We start from the raw sequence: 20,012 nt of genomic DNA on the forward strand, positions 1-20,012 counted from the left end.
CCGTTTTTCGAGCTGAATAAATGTGTTACATTGAATAAAAACACGAAGTTTGGTAGAAAAGTAACTTATCTTGCCTTTGATAACATTTATTTGTTATATATTTGTTTTTTGACAACTTTTTCGAATCTATGTGTACAGTAATACAAACCCGAAATGAAAAGACCACGAGCGAACGCGCGTTTTACATAAAAATAAATATTTTTGAATTTTATCTTTATAGCTTTAAAAAAAGTTTAAAAATTTTATCAGCCGGCATAATTTATTTTTAAATATTGAAAAATTTCAGGAAAATTAATTTTTGCTAGATTTTCAAAACATTGTTTTCGTGTTGTGTACGTGTCTGCGGCTACACCAGAATGGCGGCCGTGATGTTGTAGGTTGGATTGTAAGATTGTGTAAGTTTCGTATTTTTTTAATTTGTAAATAACAATTTATAAAAAAATTAAACCCTTCCAAGATGGACAATAAATAAAGCCATAATATTTTATGGTAAAGTTAAGAGCCTACGAACCATAGTTTTTTAGGAGATGTGATTATTGGATTAACCAATCAGAAATCGTCTGTGGCACACACATCTCTGTTTTTATAGATATAGATAGATATAGATAGATAGATATAGATATAGATATAGATAGATATTTGATCAGTAAATGATTTCTAGCTGTTATTATTATTATGACTATGTTAAAATCATTTTACAATGGATCACAGGCTTTTATAAAAACTAAGCTTAGGTTAAGCCATCAAAAAAGGCATCAAACAAAGAGATCCTGTTCTGTGTTGCACTAGCTGCTGTTATGCTTAAGACAAGAAATTTGCCAAAGCAGTTTTTCTATAGGTGAACAAATTCTCTCCAACCTCTGCAATGCTGATGATATTAATGAGTACACACATAAACTTCAAGTTCTTGTTAATGTATTAGCAAAGAATACAAAGGAGATAGGATTGAAAATAAACCTAGAGTAAACAGAATGTATGTATACAGCTTAATCACAGTTTAACCTAAATAGGACTATTCACAATGAACCCATCAAACAGGTCACCCAATTCATTTATTTAGGGCATAAACTGACTTTCTCCAGTCTCCAGGAAACAACATGGAAACACAAACTCGAGCTGGGTTGGGTGGCTTTCCAAAAAATAAACAGCACCATTTTAAAATCAAAAAGGGTGCTGATAACTGTTAAAGTAAAAGTGTATTTAATTTATGTCCTTCCAGTATTTTTATATGGCCTTGATTGTATCACATGGACTTGACAATCGCAGTGAGGTGTTACAAAATCATGTAATGTGTTTCATTACAGGAGGAGGGGAGGCATCGCCTGATTGAATGAAACAATATATATGTTAAACTACTTCCCTACCCCTTCTATTTGTTAAAATCAAAAGTAAAACCCTTAAACTTTTTGGTTTGGTTGTTTTGTGACATATCAAACCTTTTTGGGTTATTTAATGCCGAATCCAGTTATTTTGGAAATAGTATTCATGTTGCATCCAGTTATTTTCTATAAAATTTTTATTTTTCAACCTCTTTGTTATCTTTAGTTACTACTTTGTAGTGTTTGGTTGTGTTGTTTTATAGTGGATTTTATCGTTTTTGTTCCCTGCCCTGCAGAACATGAATGAGTTTTGCAATGAGAGAGGGGAAAAGGGTTACAGTATTAATGTTTTTAATTTAGGAAACCATTCAGGGAGTGAGAGAGATAGAAAGAAAAAGGGGAAATGGGAAGAAGGAAAAGGAGAAAAAGGTAAGTTGTTATTGATTTTTTTTTTTTTTTTTTTTTTGCAGAACATAAATTTGGCTAAAGAAAGTAAAAAAACAAAAAGCATCAATGTTAGATAAATTTCATCTCAGGAAGCTAATATATTCAGACAACCTGATCTGGTAGCACTAGTAAACTTTTTGACCATGTCAAACGATCAACTATTGGCCTGTCAAAGTTATGCTTTCAGGATATGTTAGAAGGCAAAATAGGCAGAGGAAAGCCAAAGAGACGGTGAAGAGAAAATGCTTTTGATTGAATATCTCTCAACAGTCCATCAACCAACTTGCCACGGATCGGAAAGAATGGGGAAAAATAAGTCACGTGGGTTTACAATCTGCATCAACAACATAATGATCTGCTGAATTATGTCCCTTTGGCATTGACCTTAATGTAAGCAGAAAATGGCAGGCAAAATATTTTGTCATTAGAATAGTTTTTTTCTTGTTTAAAAAAAATACTTAATGAATTTACGTAATTCTTAGTGCACTGTCTTTTATATCAAACACGTAAGTACATAATGAAATCATTGTGCCATTTTGTTTATTTTAGTCTTATGAGCAGTTTTTAATATTGGTGTAAAACTGGATAAACACCACATTTTTTGTGCCGCAGATAAAACAATATCTGAGAGTCATTTTTAAATTTATAAAATACATAATAATCTGTTAAAAAGAGTTTTTTTTCATATATGTATTTCCAAAAAAAGATAAATAAAATATTTCAAAATACGAACAATATAAGTTTTAAACTTCAGCTGATAATAAAAAATCTTGTTAAAATATTTTGTCAAGTAACAAAGATTGTTTACAGGTTAAAAGACATGGAGTTATCTCGATTGTACATTTGTTCATTTTAACTCTTGCAGCTTTATACTGCTGAAAATTACATTGACCAAAAGTAATGCTTGTATTCCCAATTCACCAAACAAGGCCTAAAATGATAACCCATTGTTTAAATCTATTTTCAAATATCTTTAAAAGGTCCATTACTATTAGAGACATAATTGTAAACGGAAATACAGTTGGGACATTAGTTAAAAAATCATTTACTTTGCTTTAGTTATACATTTGTGACCTATTTGCATTAAAAGAATAATATTTAAAAGACGTTTAAACTAATTTAATTTGTCGTAATATCTGTGAGCACAATAATCTGGAATCAAAATGGCTGAACGTGGATTATTTTATTTGTATTATTTGGGTTCATCAGACTACTACTTTCATCTTGAGCTTGATTTTCACAATGTTTCGATCAATGTAACCTCCGACCTTCTTCAGGTGTATCGTGTCGAACTCGGGATTTTGGATGAAATTTTAAACGGAACCCTTTATTTATTTCACGGGAGTAGCATGCTCTTGTTCTGTCAGCCATGACTGGATAGAGGTCCTAGTAATTCGCAATTGTATTTGTGTATTCTTCAGTCACTGTGCGTATTTGGCGCAGTGGTTAGAGTACTTGGAAAAATCAATTGTAAAAGCTATATTCTCCTGAAAGTTGAAGGTTCAATTCTCAGTGTGGGCGACCGTAAAATACAAGTGCAAATTACTTAGGGCCTCTATCCAGTCATGACTGATGAAACAAAAGCATACTATCCTGATGAAGTAAATAAAGGGTTCTATTCGAAATTCTGTCCAAATTCCTGAGTTCGACAGGAACATTCTTGAGTTCAACAACATATACCTGAAGAAGGTTGGAGGTCACATCAACCAAAATATTGTGAAAATGACACTCAAGATGAGAATGGTGATCCAATCAATCCAAATAATACGTATAACCAATCCTCATCTCAAAAATTCAGAAACATGGATTATTTTACTTGGTCACATTTTACAGAAATTAAACTGAAAACTTAGATTTTAACTTTACATATTACAGGGATGTGAATAGCTAATGACAAAAAAGTCGAAATTAAAATGAATTTCCCAACCTGAGGGGCCATGCCCCCCTTTCCACGTATGAAATTTACCAAAAAATCATCCCCATTACCATGCCATTCTAGCTTTTAGGACAGTTAACAAAAAAAATGTTTGCTATGGGAGATAAATTCTGTACATATTTAAAGGAGAGAGGTAGTCATGGTGAAAGGCTAGTAAAAAAAAGAAGAAAAACTACCATACCTAAGTCCGAGTGGTAAGCCCCCCTCCTTAAAAAAAAAAAAAAAAAAAAATTTCCTTAACTCTTCTATAAACACTAACTTCAAGTGACAACATTCTCCCAAACAAAAAGCTTGTAAAACCAAGCGTAATCACCTAAAAACATAGAAATAAAAATATACAGAAAATACCTTCTATAGCAAAATTTTTTTTTAATTGGTTAACTTCCATAAAATGATAGAATTGCTCAGAAATGGAGGATGATTTAATGTTAAATTCATCTGCAAAACTGATTCCCTCATTCTAAATTAACTAATTTCACAACTGCATGTTCTTTAAAATAATGTTGGTAATAATAATAAGTGTCAAGTTGTGTTACAATGTGTCCCAAAATAGAAGCATTATAAACATTTTGATGAAAAAAATAAAAACTTGAGCTTTTTTTTTTTTTTGATAATTTCTTGCAAAACATACTCAGAATGAAAAACCTTTCAACAGGATGTCTAGATATTGAGTTACCTCCCTTGTATATTTGTTTATCTTAATACTTTTTAATTCTCAATGGAATATTTTGAATTAAAAAGTTGGTCAATATATACTCAATAGTTGTTTGAGCTTTTACAAGTTTTGGGGCTATTTACACTTCCTGGCTTCATCTTGAAAGCAGAAAGAATGTGTTGCGTTTAAATCTTTTACAGTCAGAAAATATGGAATTGTGTCATGTTCAATTTCATTTTCAATGTTCGTTGAGAGAAAAATCGATGCTTGTCCAAAATTCTTCCACTCCTATGAAAAAACAAAAATAAAGAAAAATCTGTATGATGTATTTACCTGGGGTATAAAGAAAATGCCATACACCAAAAATAACATAAAATGATACAATAGTTTTATTATATTAAAGAAAACCATTTCTAAGCGAATTTGTGTTTTCTCAATTTCGTTGCCTTTCTCTATGTTAAGAATGTTTTGTTTTTTTAATATTTTCACTTTGAATTATCTCCCTTTGATTTTCTCACTAAAAAAAAAACCTACTTAATCAATTTATGTGATTTTTATTGTACAACAACATTTCCCCCCCCCCCTTCACAGGTACTTATATCATACAAATGTTTCTTTATTCATCTGTTTTTTTTTCATCAGGGAAATGCTGGACAAGCACGCGCAAAAGTTGTTAGGAAATTTGTTAAAATTAAATCCATTTATTTTAGAAGTTATTTCTTAATTTGAACCAAGGTTTATTTAAAAATGCTTTCATTTATTTTTAAAGGATTTCTGTTTCTAAAGGCTGTGTTCCTTGCGGACAGTGTCTGGGTAGTTTGGGTTTTGGTTTGGGGGCTGGGACTGGTTTCTGCATTACTGGTGGTGTTCTTGGCATATAAGTAGTTCCTGTATCCTGAAGATCATCTCTACTTCCCCGGGGTGATGGTTGATAATATCGATCATCATCCAAATGCTCTTGACTACCACGTGGTGTAGTCACTTGCCTGGCTATGGGTTTCGATCTGGGTTTTGGCAAATGATTCCAATCAAGGTTTTCTCGGCTTCCCTGGAAGTTTGCTGGATAGGGACTCTTCGATCGAGAATTCAAATAATCAGCATCTATGCGATCCCGACTACTCCTATCAAATGTATTTCGCTGCATGTATCCGATTCCTGGGTCCAGGTCTTCCGATTGTGGACTAGCATACTCTTCATATGGCTTATCATATAGTCTGTCCGCATAAGACAAATCATCCTGGGATGGATATGTGATAACCTTTGAGGGTGGAGGAACACAGCTATCAGCAGGAGTCAGGATATCACTGATATTTCCCTGGCTACCTCGTGATTTTATAGATAGAACTGGTGAAGGAACCCTGTTGTCTGCAAGTTTCTCAAGATAGGGGTCTTTCATGGTAGCACCTGGATAGAGCTCCTTGGAGAGACCTTGACCGGAGAGACTTTCCAGAGAGCTAGGTTTTGTAACCATGGGATATTTGTTGATATTCTTTGTCAAATTTTGGAGTCGTTTTGAGGGTCTGTAATCTTCTAGAGGTGGAGGTGGAGACGGCGGTACATCGGGACCGGTGGCAGTACTTGTTTTCCCGGCTGGTAGAATTGGTCGCTGGTCATTAGCCGAAGGTTCAGATGGAACATCACTATCAAAAGAGTGTTTACTTATCTTCCGATCCTGATTATGAAACGGGCCATTGGAATAGATAACATCATCATCGGATTTTGACCTATCATACCAGACAGCATTTATGATATCCATGTTGGAGTGAGTGCGCGAATTTGGTTCCGTTTTAATATCTGAAGCAACGCTCTCTTCATCTTCTGAAAAGCTAGGCTCATAATCATCATAATCATAATCCACCATCTGGATATTATTGTTTGTTTTATGGTGGTTACGTGGCAACGTCGAGTCTCCAGAAATTGCTGTTCCTTCTGTAATAAAACTATTATATTTTGACTTTTCAGTCGATGCCATACTTGCTCCATCCATGGGCTGATTTCCGGTGATATAGTTGTCGCTGATGTTGGACCGACTGTCCAAGTAGTTCAATCGAGATGGGTGAGAGGAGAGCACAGTCATTTGTGATCGAGAACGAACAGAGGAGCGGAGGGAATTTTTCCGTTCAAAGCGCTCCTCTTTACGTTGTCTCGATTTGAAAATCCAGAACGTTGCGATAATGATGATGAGAACAAGAAGGACGCTGAACACTGATGCAGCTATGATGATGGGAAGATTGCCAGAAGTAGCAGTGATGATCGGATCTACAAAAGACAGAAAAAGACAAAAAACATTTTTAAATATTCAGAATCAGATAGCATTCATTTATATGGCTGAATTACATGGAGAGATGTTGGGGGTTTGAACTCCAGTTCTTATCTTGGCTTCAGCAGAGGAGATGGCAAATTGTTCGATGATCTAATAATGTTTACCTTTGCAAACAACAAGTCACTCATACGGGATACAACTTGCATTGACACTTTTGTGCTATTGTCAGTTACAGAATAAACTCTGGACATGCAACAGTGTCAGAACTGCAAACAATCAAAATACGCCAATCTTCTTGGTAGATTGGTGTTTCAATCAATCACTGTGGAGACGAGTGGCGTGACAGACACTGCTATGCGTGACTTCCTCAACAACCTTGTCCTGTTAATTATGCAACGTATATCAGGAACCCTTGTGAATTGACTTGATTTTTATGAAACCGTCAGCATCCCCACTATTTGTGAAAATACCTTGAGCCTGCCAACCTAGCAGAACATCCACTGAAACTTTCTTAAACTTGTACATTGGTTTTAAAAAAATTAAATTTTATTAATTATTGTTTATCTCTCCCTTAATAAATCGAACACTTAAATATTATTAGACGGCAATTTTAATGTTGCTACTGTCTCTTCATTATCTTTTATGCAAATAAACTTTATTTCTTTCATAGAAACCTTTTCATTTTAATAACACTGTGCAACAAATTTCAGGCCACATAAGACCTGTTTCGGTCCATTCTCACCATAAAACCTTTAAGAACTCAGTGAACGTCTTTCTTGTGCCATTCATGCATGAAAAGTTTATTCATGGATTAACCTGTTTAATAATTTCCTCTGTGAATTACATAGTAGGAATTCTACACCAGTAAGTAGCAATTGTTAGCTAGCATGAATTTTAATGAGGCTTACCTCTAGTGCATGTCAGAATAACTTATCTGGAAATAGAACTGTATCCAGAGACGGGTGACACAAGTTGAAGCAGGGGGTAGAGTTCAAACTCAAACAAAACAGTCGAATGATATCAGGATATGACAAATGAGTCACATTTTCGAGCAAGAGAAAACTAAAGGTATCAATTAGTCTCGCTCTGAAAACTGTGTGGATCGGAGCTCAATAATGTAGAATAATCTAAAGAAAATGCCACTTTGATGTTTGTCTGTCTGTGTCTCTCAATTTCAAGTTAGAAAACTAAGTTAAGAAGGAAATAATTTTAGTTATTTACTGTCTTTCCTTCAGTCCATTGCCTCCAATAGAAACCTTTAAGAACACAGTGAACTTCTTTCTTGTGCCATTCATGAAAGTTTATTTATGTTGGTTAAAACAGAAAATCAAGAACCATGAGACGAGATGATCACAATTATACATGAAACGATGATGAGAAAAAGCGAATATAAAAAAGTATAAACCCTCGCGCTCATATATATAAAAAGACTTTTGTTTTGTTTATTTATTAGGCATGGGTGAAAATATAACATACGTTGATAGATTTCTTTTTTGCATATCTTTACACTTCAGATGTCGGATTTGGGAGAGCAGAACAAAATTACCTCAACCGAAACTATTGTTTTCATTAGCTCCTGAGTGGTTAGTTCCTTCACTGAGGACAAAATCTTTAGTTGCCAGATCTAGCCCAGCCATGGCAAAACTATACATATATCACCTCTTTTTAAGAGAAGAAATAAAACTGAAAAACTAAGAGCAAACAAAAGATCTGTGAAATAACAAATTTATCAGATTATATCAATAATAACATTGTGAAAAAAAATTTAGGTTAAAAAATAATAACATTGTGAAAAAAAATTAGGTTAAAAAATAATATCAGTGTGAAAAAAAATTAGGTTAAAAAATAATATCAGTGTGAAAAAAAATTTTAGGTTAAAAAAATAATTACATTGTGAAAAAAAATTTAGGTTAAAAAAATAATAACAGTGTGAAAAAAAATTTAGGTTAAAAAAATAATAACAGTGTGAAAAAGAATTTAGGTTAAAAAAATAATAACATTGTGAAAAAAAATTTAGGTTAAAAAAATAATAACATTGTGAAAAAAAAATTTAGGTTAAAAAAATAACAGTGTGATAAAAAAATTTAGGTTAAAAAAATAACAGTGTGAAAAAAAATTTAGGTTAAAAAAATAATAACATTGTGAAAAAAAAATTTAGGTTAAAAAAATAATAACAGTGTGAAAAAAAATATTTACTTCGCTTATTCTTATGTTTTGATTAACACCCCGACTGAGCACACACATCTCTAAACACCAGGGCAAAGCCGGTTACCCCCCGCTAGTCTCATATATAAAAGTGAAAATGTGTGTATGTATGTTTGTATGTCTGCCAAAACCTTTTGACAGACACAACCAAACTTGACAAATTTGGTATCATATTGTAGCTTCAACCTTCGGACGAAAAGTATCAAAATTTTGGCCCCAACGTCAAATCTAAGTTAGTAATCTGGCCGTTTTTCTGCAGGGGGGGGGGCAAAAAATAGCGACATTTTAACGTTTTCCCTATATATTTTACTAGAATTCTAATGTTATTTATACATATTTGAAAAAACGCTTAGCGATGTCACATGATGTGACGTCAGCACACATTAATGGCCACGTTTGTATACTTTAAATAAGAGATTCTTTATGGGTAAGATGTCAGTATCATAAAGATTAAAATGTTCGCTTTCACGTTATGAAAATGGTAGCAATGTGATTATATACTATAAATCATATTTATTATTACTTGTTATGAATGAAAAACATTTGCCCTCTTAATCCTCTTGTGTTGAATGTCAGTCTCTCTTTTTTTTATTTCAGCAGTAGTCTACCAACATACCAGGGTTTCATTTTTCTTTAAAACTTTTCTCCATCACTGAAATATCCTGATGGAATCTCTCATGTTCATCACTCACACATCTGGGTTGGTATGTTCGGGGAAAAATCTGGGTTTCAAAATATATTTTGCTGATTTAAATTTAATGATTGTTTTTATTTGAATTCGAAATATTAGTATTTTTTGAATTGTCATAGCCCTATTAATAATACAGCAGGAATAAGCCCAGTTATGCTGAAAAATGCAACGGATGCACACACAGACCTTTTAAAAGATCTTTCCAACATAAATATAAGTATATCCCGTCCAACTTGTCCGTAATTATTTTTAATCCGTCAATTTGGCCGATATCTGTGATGTCTAAGTGTTGAACGTATTCTCGTATGTTTTATAGCAATGACAAAAATACTGCTGAGCTCTGTTTTTCCTTAGGCAAATCCATGAAAATAGACCATATACTTATGTCTTGTTTCCATTCAATGTACATTTCTTCATTCTGCAAAATAGGTGGCTGTTTCGTAAATGACGCCATCTTTCTTTCAATTGTGTTTCAATGTAATTTGAACAGATATAATATCTGTCATATGAAAGAACTACACTCTGCTACCAATGTTAGTTCACTTTATACTTCCTATGATGTAGGATAAACACGTGTTAATGTTGCCAGATACCATATTGAATATCCCCTGGAGACAAGGGACATCACTAAATATATAGAAGAAAGCCACCAAGTTCTATAACTCCAATTTTAACACTAATGAACACTTTAGTTATTTTTCAAAAAATCCATATAACTTTATGGACTATTTCGTCTACATATGAACAACCAAATGTGGAAATATATATCCTGAATTTTTCATATGTGTGACTCTTCAGAAGTCTAAAAATCATGTCCAAAAATATCAGAAAAATAAAAAAAAATACTTACATTGTTATAGGATATATAAAATACAGTTCCACAGAGGAACATGGGTTTCCTAATATTAGTTGTCATATTAGCTGCCATCTTTTATATGAACAGAGCTAAGGAAGACTATGTATAACTTACCCAAATGTTATGTGAAAAACAGTCGTAACTAAAGAGAATTATAAACAAGTATCTGTGTGTATATATATATATATATATATATATATATATATACATATAGAGAGAGAGGGAGAAAGAGAGAGACTTAAAATATATTTTTGTTTCAGTATTTACTTCAGTTCTAAATTCACAAGCAGACTTATAGTAGTAGTCTAAAAATATACTGATGACAAGTAAACTACACAGAAACATTTTGCTACATTCTCATGGGAAATCATCACGCTAATGAAACATAAACGTTTGCTATATGTTTACTTTTATCCTACTATACATAATAATAAGTTTAAGACAATGCTATTATGAAAGCGACTTCCTTGAAGCACATTAATAATGTATGGGGCATGTGTACTTACTACCACACAACAGACCAAAGGCCTGCAGACAGCGGAGGATAGGGAATCATGAGGAGATGAGAGAATTTAGAGAACATGATACATACAAATATCTGGGAATTCTACAAGCAGACACAATCAAATCAAGAAAAATAAAAAACATTAGAAAAAATGCTGAGAAGAATAAGAAAACTCTTAGAAACAAAGTTATTTAGTAGAAACCTGATAAAAAGAATAAACATCTGCGTAATATCTCTATTATCTCTAGTAAAATATTTCATACCATTTAGAGGTTGGATAAAAGAAGAACTTGTGCAACTGAACCAGAAGACTAGGAAACTAATGACCAAGCACATTGCACTATTGCCTATGTAAAAAGGATAGAAGAGGGAAGGGGGTTGGTAAGTATAGAAAATTGTGTTGATGATACAAAAAGAGAACTACAAAAATGCATAAGCCAAATGAATACATGGAATACTGAAACTAAAAAAAATGGGATGGATGATCCATAAGACTTGGCAAAAAAGAGACTCATGAAAACACTTGGACATGACATCATCTGAATACTGAACAGAGAAATGGGATCAATACTGACAGCGGCACAAAACAATATTATCAGAATTAACTATATCAAAGATAAAATAGAAAACTCAAGAAAACTGTAAATGTAGACTCTATGGACAAACAGACGAAATGGTAAATCACATAAGTTAATGCAGCAAATTAGGCTCAAATGATTACAAAAACAGACCTGATTGTATGAGAAAAAAGACAGTACATTGGGAACTTTGCAAGCCACTGCAATATGAACATGCAGACAAATGGTTCAGACAAAAACCAGAAACCATAAAAAAAAAATCTTTAAATCCACTGAAACATGGATATATAAATAGAAAAACCCATTTCCATCAGCCAATGGGTGTCTAGATTCATGTTTCTGCTCCTCAGTATGATGCAAAACTTTTTTTGATAAGGTAATTAATTAAAGCGTTAATAAAAAATAATAATAAAAGAGATTAGATCTTCTTATATATAAAGTAGAGTCTCATTTTACACTATTTCATTGATTTATTTTTAAGAAAAAGTAGATTAAAAAAATAATGTTGTTTCATCACTGGTTTACCTTGTATATTCGTCCATGTTTTCAATCACAAAAAAAATTTTTAGTCAATTATTTCAATTTTGTTATTTTGTAACAGCATTGCTCATGTGTAGATGGTGATGATAATTAAGGTTTGATAAATGTGTGCTAGACAAGAATTGGGTCGAGCTTAGAATATACTGGTGAAATTCTGATATGTTAAGACAATATTGTGAGTTGTGGGTTAATTTGAAACAAACAAAAGTCATTTGTGAATTAAAATACATAGAAACAAAACAATGGGACAGATATAAGCTGTGGAATTAGAAAAACATGAGAGTGGGGTTTGTGACTGAATGTGATTTTTCGTACTTAGAGAGGAGGGGCTCGAAGCCCCTCTCCCGGTACATGAAAAGGAAAATATGAGAAAACATGGTAACATCAAATTCCTTTTGTGTTTTTCGTGTCTTCATTTGTAAGTCAGCCTGATAGACTTTTACAAGCTGCAAAGAATTGAATAGGCCAAGGATATTACATGTTCAATTCGTCCCTGCTTGCCACCCACCATGGAGTCCAATTTAATGAGAAATACAAAGGGAGAAACCCATTCACTCTCATATGACAGAAATACAGGGATGGTATACTCGTATTTGAAAGGTTCCACAAGCATTTGTTCTTCCTTCTTGTTTCACTACCCAAGAAAATAGTACGTCGGGGGAGTACAACAATGTCATATACCCATTTCTTCAAAATGATTGACCCTAGAGCTGCCACCTTCTAATTCAGTAGTTATATTTTTTTTTATACTCGTGTGACTACGTGGATGTTGATTTTGTCTTCTGAATTAGGGTTTGACATGACTAGTCAATTGATCAAAACGAGCCTCTCTAACTGCCTGTATGAACCACACAAAGTGGTGTGTTGCAAGGTCATGTCTGCTTTGTACCTAGGTCAAGGTCTGCTCAACCATCAGGATCCCATGCCAAAACATCACAGATCGCCACCCACAGCCAACAGATAGTGCCATTAAGAGACTTTTACTCTCTGTAGGGGGACAGTCAGCATATTCTGATGTCCTACTGACTGGGTCAGAAAAGAAGGGGTTAAAATGAAGAAAAGGGAGGGGGTAGTGATAGAGATGTGTAGTTTTGTGGTTGTTTTTGTTTGTGTTTTTTTTTTTTTGCACAATATGGTTAAGCTTTGAAAAGAGATAAAGTCATAAAAGCTTTGATCATTTGAATCAAGAAGTCAATATCTTCAGACAGTCTGATCTGGTAACACCAGGCATGGAGAGAAATATGAGAATGATACGATGGATGTATAATAAGAGTCATAAAGACAGGCTTAGATCTGATGACCTTAGAGGAAGATGAAATCTGGACAGTATCAGAAGATGTGTGTAGAACAGGAGACTTCAATGGTATGGTCATATTGAAAGAATGTATAAGAATTCTTCAGTAGCTGTAAAACAATTAAAGTAGCAGGCTCGGCTCATAGGGAAAAGTCGAGGAAAACATGGAGGGAGGTGATATAAATGAGACTGAGGGATATAGGGATAAATAAGAGACCTGGGTAGAGATAGGTTAGTTTTGAAGTCAATTCCTTAAATCCATCCAACACATGCCAAGATTAAACTGAATACGATGATGTACTTTTAGTTTATAGTGTGGTAATATGACATAATCATGTTGACACATTGGTTCGCATCAGATCACTAAAGTTAAGCAAAGATTAGATGGGCCAGTACCACATGGGTAACCATATGTACTCTCTGCTTATTTCTGCATTATTACCAGTTGTCCCAAATTTCTTCTTGCCACTGGAATAAAACAGTGCCGATTCAGGAGAGGTGTGGTTGGAGATTGCGCAATCCTTGCCACAAATAATTTCATGTGCAAGTCACAGCATCATCAGTGACGTTTGTGGCCTTCATCAGCAATGATGGACGAACAGACAGTGTAGAAGAACCTGTCAATATTATTTACAACCTCCCCCCTCCTCCCCATAGTAAAGGGTTATGTAACACAACAACAAGCACGTGAGGAGTTTGCTGACATGAGTATATAGGACGATATTTAGTATTCATTACAACAACAACAACTACTACTACCACTATGAACACGATATTATGAAAAACAAAAATAACACTTACTAATAACAGCTGAAAATTATAAAGAAACAATTTTTATTTGATTTCAATTATTTCATTCTTTAATCAATCAAGCAGAATAAATGTTAACTATTTAAAAAGGATTAAGAGTCGTATTTAAATTTTGTTCCACAATATGTGATATCAAGTGATCATTTTGATCAATTGATACATTTTTTGGATTATCAAATTTTTTTTTTTGCACTTTGACTTTTTCTTTGTCTAAAAATTGTGTTTTTATATGTATTATAACTAGTGATGGGGCGATTTCAATATTTCTCCCTCAATTCTGATACTATAAAAAGAAAACCTTCCCTTTCTCCTCTAAAATAATCCCCTCATTCTCCTATTCTGAAAATAGCCCTATTTGATTGGCCAAGATGATTTTCTTTGACCAATCAACAGACATAATTTTCACAGACTAAATGCATAAAACCCTTATTCTTCCTACTTTTATTTTTTTTTTGAATGGGATCTCATTCAATCAACAAATTAAGCAATTTCTTCTTAATCTGAATTTGGTCCATCTATTTTCATTGACGTTAAAGAACATCTTTTCATTATAGCTGGACTTCTTAAAGCTTCAGATACAATTCGTTTTGCAAATAATTTTCTATTTTGTTTTATTTCATAAATATATTATCTTTTATCTCTGTATTGTGAGTCTTCTTTTTCTTGTCATTTTCCACCTTCAACATACAACAAATAAACCATTCTCTTGTCAAATCACTCATACAATTACAGATTCCATTCTAAATTACAGATTTCAATGCAATTGCCAATTTGAATTCTTCTTAGATTTCTAAATACATATAGCTATAGAATTATTTTGTGTTTACATATATATATATATATATATATATATATATATATATATATACACACACCTACACACACACACACACACACACACACACCTTAAAAACCCATGTAATATGTGAATATATTTTCACAAATGCAAAAATATACTTGTATGGGGGTAATCTATAGGTTAAAGTTTTACTGGTAGTTCAGTATATGTATATATATATATATATATATATATATATATATATATATATATATAGAGAGAGAGAGAGAGAGAGAGAGAGAGAGAGAGAGAGAGAGAGAGAGAGATTTCTAAAATTCAAAATTGCGTAATGGAAACATAAGATATTTACAGCTTCTCTTCCAATTTTCATATTTTAATCATGTTAAAACACACTTTATTTCCTTTTGGCAGATTGATTGTTGCTATTTCTTCTGATGAGTTAAGGGCATAATAGATTCACTGATTGATATAATAATTAAGTGATTGATTTTGCGCTACGAAACAGATACTGTCAAGAATTGTAAATGTCAACTGAATTAAAGGAATAAATTATAAGATGGTCAAAATCATTAACTTTGGAATATAGACTTTTGTCATTTATTTACTATATTGCTCTGTAATTACATTGAGCTTCTTAAATAACGATTGGTATATATTATAAGAAAATATATTCCCTTAGAAATATATATATATATATATATATATATATATATATAATTTGAGTAGCAATAAAAGAATAATTTTGTTTTAAACAAAGACAAACAAACAAACAAAACAAAAAAACAATTAAAAGAATCATTTTTGGCAATTTTTGTTCAATTTCAATACCGATTAATAATCCTAACTCTAATTCTTACTATGTCAAGTCCTTTAATATTAATATCTTAAATTGCAAAAGAACCTCTCAATAACATTTTTCATTTTACTTCATGACTAAACTAATTAAAAAAACCTAAATGATAAAAATCGGTTGACATCCTTAGGTTTAGCTACTTCACTAAAAAGAATGCGACCTTAAAAATATCTAATGAAATGAACAAGGACGTGCTTTTTTTTTTAATTCGTTTTCACACTAGAAATTTATTGGCAAAAAAAGACTTCAAGAACTGAATCTAAACTCACAATTTGTTGGGGGGTTTTTTTAGCAGTAAAACATGTTTTGATAAAATTACCTAAACAGGGTAAAAACAGTTGAGAAATTTTAAAATTTTAAAATAAACTAGATTAATCAGAAATAAAATTTATAAAATTTTGGAGTCTATTTGATGAAATATTTAATAGAATTTGATGTGTACAATCTTATTAGGGTTTGACATTATACAAAGCAATCCGAAAGTAATCAAAGTAATGAGTAATGCAGCAATACAAAACATCTTTGTGGTTCAGTTTATTCAAATGGAGTACAAATAATAAAAACAAAATAAAAACACTTGAACAATACAAGAACAACTAATATAGTAATAGAAATAAGCATCTATATCATTTGAATTATTCTCATATTGCATGTTATTGTCACGTTTTGGTCATTGTAACCTCAAACCTTCTTCAGGTGTATCTTGTTAAGCTCAGTAATCTTTCTGTCAAATTCATAAATCTGCTCAAAATTTCTAAAGGAACACATTTAGTTCATGCATTCATTCTGTCAGCCATGACTAGGTAGAAGTTCTAAGTAATTTGGATGTTTTTTGTGCTTATTTAAACTTGTACTTATTTAGAAAGTAAAGAAAAACCTTAATGATGTACCAACTGTAACGTCCTTCCTGTAAACATTATATTAATAAAAGGGACATAACTGAAGATCACAGGAGCTTTGGTCGCTAAGACATCTGGGTTCTGAATCACTCTGGATTTTATCATAGCCATACCATAGCATGTGTTTGTTTTCTCTCTCTCCATAATTCCTATTTATCTCAACATACCCACCATGGTAATAATCGAAATTTAATCAATATCGATTACCTCTCTCCCAAACATACATTGGCGAATGAGGACAGAGTCGTTTACTCAGAAACAAAACAAAAAAAACAACTGAACGTAAAAAAGAAAAAACAGCGTGCTAAAAAAAAAAAAGTAAAAAAATAAAATAAACCAAATTTAACTACAATTCAGAACCAAAGCACCAAGGTGGGCAAAATATGTGGCTCATGACATAGCTGATGACAAAAGGCGATCCTGCTAACTTTTGTGGATGAAGATATGAACGATCGTATCGATGAACTATCGCCCGAACAAAAAACACCAGGAAAGAATGAAACACACTTCGATAAATCTCGTCACTTCAATCCACAAAATAATACAGAATACAACAGATTCGTATTTCGCAAAATGAAACAAACCACTCCTAACATAGAGGTGTTTTATCGAAAACTAAAAGCAGCAGCAGCTGTGTGCCACTTCACAAACACAGATGCCGAAGTAAAGTCACAGTTAATAACAAGCTGTCTGTCAGAAGAAGTCCATCAGAAAGGACTTATGAACTCAAACATGACGTTACATGAACTAATGAATTATACAGGGACACTTGAAAGCATGATGACACACCCGGAACAAATGTAACTAGAAGACATCCACGCTGCTATGAGCTACTACTACTACTACACTAGTAAACAAGTCACACATGAACAGTGGCAGCTATGTGACCATCCCCAAAAGAAACAGTGCAGGAATTGCAACGGGGAATACCCACATGAACGTGGATCGATGTCCTGCCCGGCCTTCCAGAGCCAGTGTACCTATTGCTGGAGATGCGAGCATTTCACATCTGTTTGTTTCAGAAAACAAAATGACAAAGAGAAACAACAAAGAATAAATCGCACCACCCATCACTCAGAGATACTGCAGTCGCCTTCCATGTGAGAAAAGACATAGAAGGGTTAATACAGAAACACGAGAAATTGGGGATGATCAAAAAAGCAGAAGGACCAACTCTATGGGTATCTTCTATTGTACTTGTACCGAAAAAGGATCCAAAGAAAATCAGAGTTTGCATCGAGATAAGAGCAGCAAACAAAGCTATCAAAAGGGAATGTTATCCAACCCCCTGACTTGATGAGCTGAAAATGATTCTATCAGGAGCAGGAGCATCTTCTGCAAACTAGATCTCAAACCTCAAGCATATAGGCCAGTCAAGAGATTCAAATTCAATTACTAACCCCTCTGTCTAATAAAAATAAAACCTCTGTATAATAATAATTCATAATTGTCATTCTTTTTACTCAGATTAACAAATATCTCTTTCTTATCATAGCTTGAAGCATGTTTTCTTTCTCTCTCTCCGTAATCCGTATTCATCTCGACATATCCACCGTGGACCTAATCGACATTTAGCCAATATTACTTCTTTTCCAATATTTGATATTTAGCCCCCTTACCTCTTTTCCAAACATTACATCTAGTTGTCACAAAATGAAGATGCTATATTCCACAAGTTACAAAAATTAATCAAGTATTTCTTTTTTATTTAAGAAAATCAAATATTATGATTATTAGCAGACATTGATAAACCATTGATTCTGGAGAGGTTGTTTAGAGGGTAGGTAACCAGTGATGAATTTCGAATTCAATTAAATATAGCAACTGGTTTCTCTCACATCGAGCAAGTCATAAAATTTGATTTTCTTAAATAAAAAAAACTACTTGATCAAATTACGTACTTTTTGGAATATGCCATCTCCGTTTTGTGATGTTACATACATAATGAAGACTTTTCTGCATTTTTTTATTTCAATTTTTCATTATAAGTGCAAGTTTAAATAAGCACCTTCTTTTTCTTTTAAGTTAAGTGACCATTTTGTTTTTACTCTTATTTTTTTTACCATTCTCCCCTGTTTGAAAAAGATTTTCAAACGTTTATTTTTTATCCAGATTTTTAGCAGAAAATAAAACAGCACTGCAGTTGATCTTAATTCAGATTGGTTGCTTCTTGTTGTTATCTTTATGTATGTTGGTTTGTTTGTTTCACAAAAACTTTCAACAGAGGTGACGGATTTTCACGAGATCAGTATCAGTTTGAAACTTGATCCTTCGGACAGCAAATATCGAAAATTTGGCCCAAAACATGGATTCTTTCACCCTCAACTAGGTACTTTTCTACAGGGAGGGGTCGTTTTTTTCACTGATTTTTTCGAAAGTTATCACCTGTTTTCAATTGTCTAGCCTTAATGTAAGCCTACGTCACTTCAGGTTTGGCGATGGGTGCAACAGCTAACGCATCACGTTTTTTTTTTCACTTTCTTTTCCTCCTTCGTGGAACAGGTTCTAGCCTGCCTTCCTACTACTACTTTTTTTTTTTGTTTCTCAACACACACCTCCAAACACCCTGGGAATGCCAGGTACCAAAGCACATTCTGTATAAGTAGCAAAACCAGTAAATCATCGATAAAATGTTTTCCAAAATATAAAACGCTTTTATGTATTAGGTATTTTTGTCAAGACTAAAATTAATAAAATTTGTATAAATTATAAACTTCTTACCTTTTTCACAGATAAACGGATAAAGCAGATGTTCACAATCATTATCGATGGTATAAAAATCACCAAGAAAGAACGTACACAGACCGGGATTGACTGGCGTGTACACCCACACACGTTTCTTCAAGTTGTAATAATTCTCGGACTCGATTACTAGTTTTTGAAAGAATAATTCTCGCTCTTCTACAGCTCCAAGACTGCCACCAAGTTCCTGCAAAAGAAAAAAAAATTAGACTTGAGTTGCCAAAAGATATGGAGAGATTTTAAATATAAGTCCATTCTTTTTCTCCATCATATATTTGGAAATTCATTAGAATGCACAAAATCATTCAATTTTTTGTAGTACAAGATTAAATTTGCATGTGTGAAAGTAGCAACCCTAGCTGAAGCCAGTTTCCTTAATGGTGCTGGTTTAAACAGAGCTGAGAGAGGGAAGATAAAATACAAATGTTTTCTGTATGACATGAAGAGAAATTGGAATCTTAGGAAGATCTCCATTATTACAGTAATTATTGGAATGACCAGACTCATGAAAAAGAATTTCAAAAACTGCTACAGGAACATACTTGGTGAACCAAGTGCAAGAGAAATACAAACAATTGCACTTACAAGGACAGTTAGAATCTTAAAAAGATCTCTCGGTT

The 20,012-nt window shown here is 32.9% G+C and overlaps 1 protein-coding gene across 1 annotated transcript in view; it reads right to left on the reverse strand.

Moving 5' to 3' along the window:
• Window positions 1–626: 626 nt before the first annotated feature.
• The window catches only part of LOC145287903 (protein bark beetle-like), a 157,165-nt gene continuing 137,779 nt past the window's right edge, over window positions 627–20,012 (reverse strand). The window contains exons 14-15 of the mRNA XM_080135844.1: window positions 19,372–19,579; window positions 627–6,616 (exon numbers count right to left, since the gene is read on the reverse strand). Coding sequence (XP_079991970.1) covers window positions 5,121–6,616; window positions 19,372–19,579 — 1,704 coding nt within the window. The 3' untranslated portion in view covers window positions 627–5,120. The remainder of the gene's footprint in view (window positions 6,617–19,371; window positions 19,580–20,012) is intronic.

The sequence above is a fragment of the Euprymna scolopes genome, chromosome 11, assembly GCF_053919585.1.
Source record: "Euprymna scolopes isolate OS-2025 chromosome 11, ASM5391958v1, whole genome shotgun sequence".
NCBI lineage: Eukaryota > Metazoa > Mollusca > Cephalopoda > Sepiida > Sepiolidae > Euprymna > Euprymna scolopes.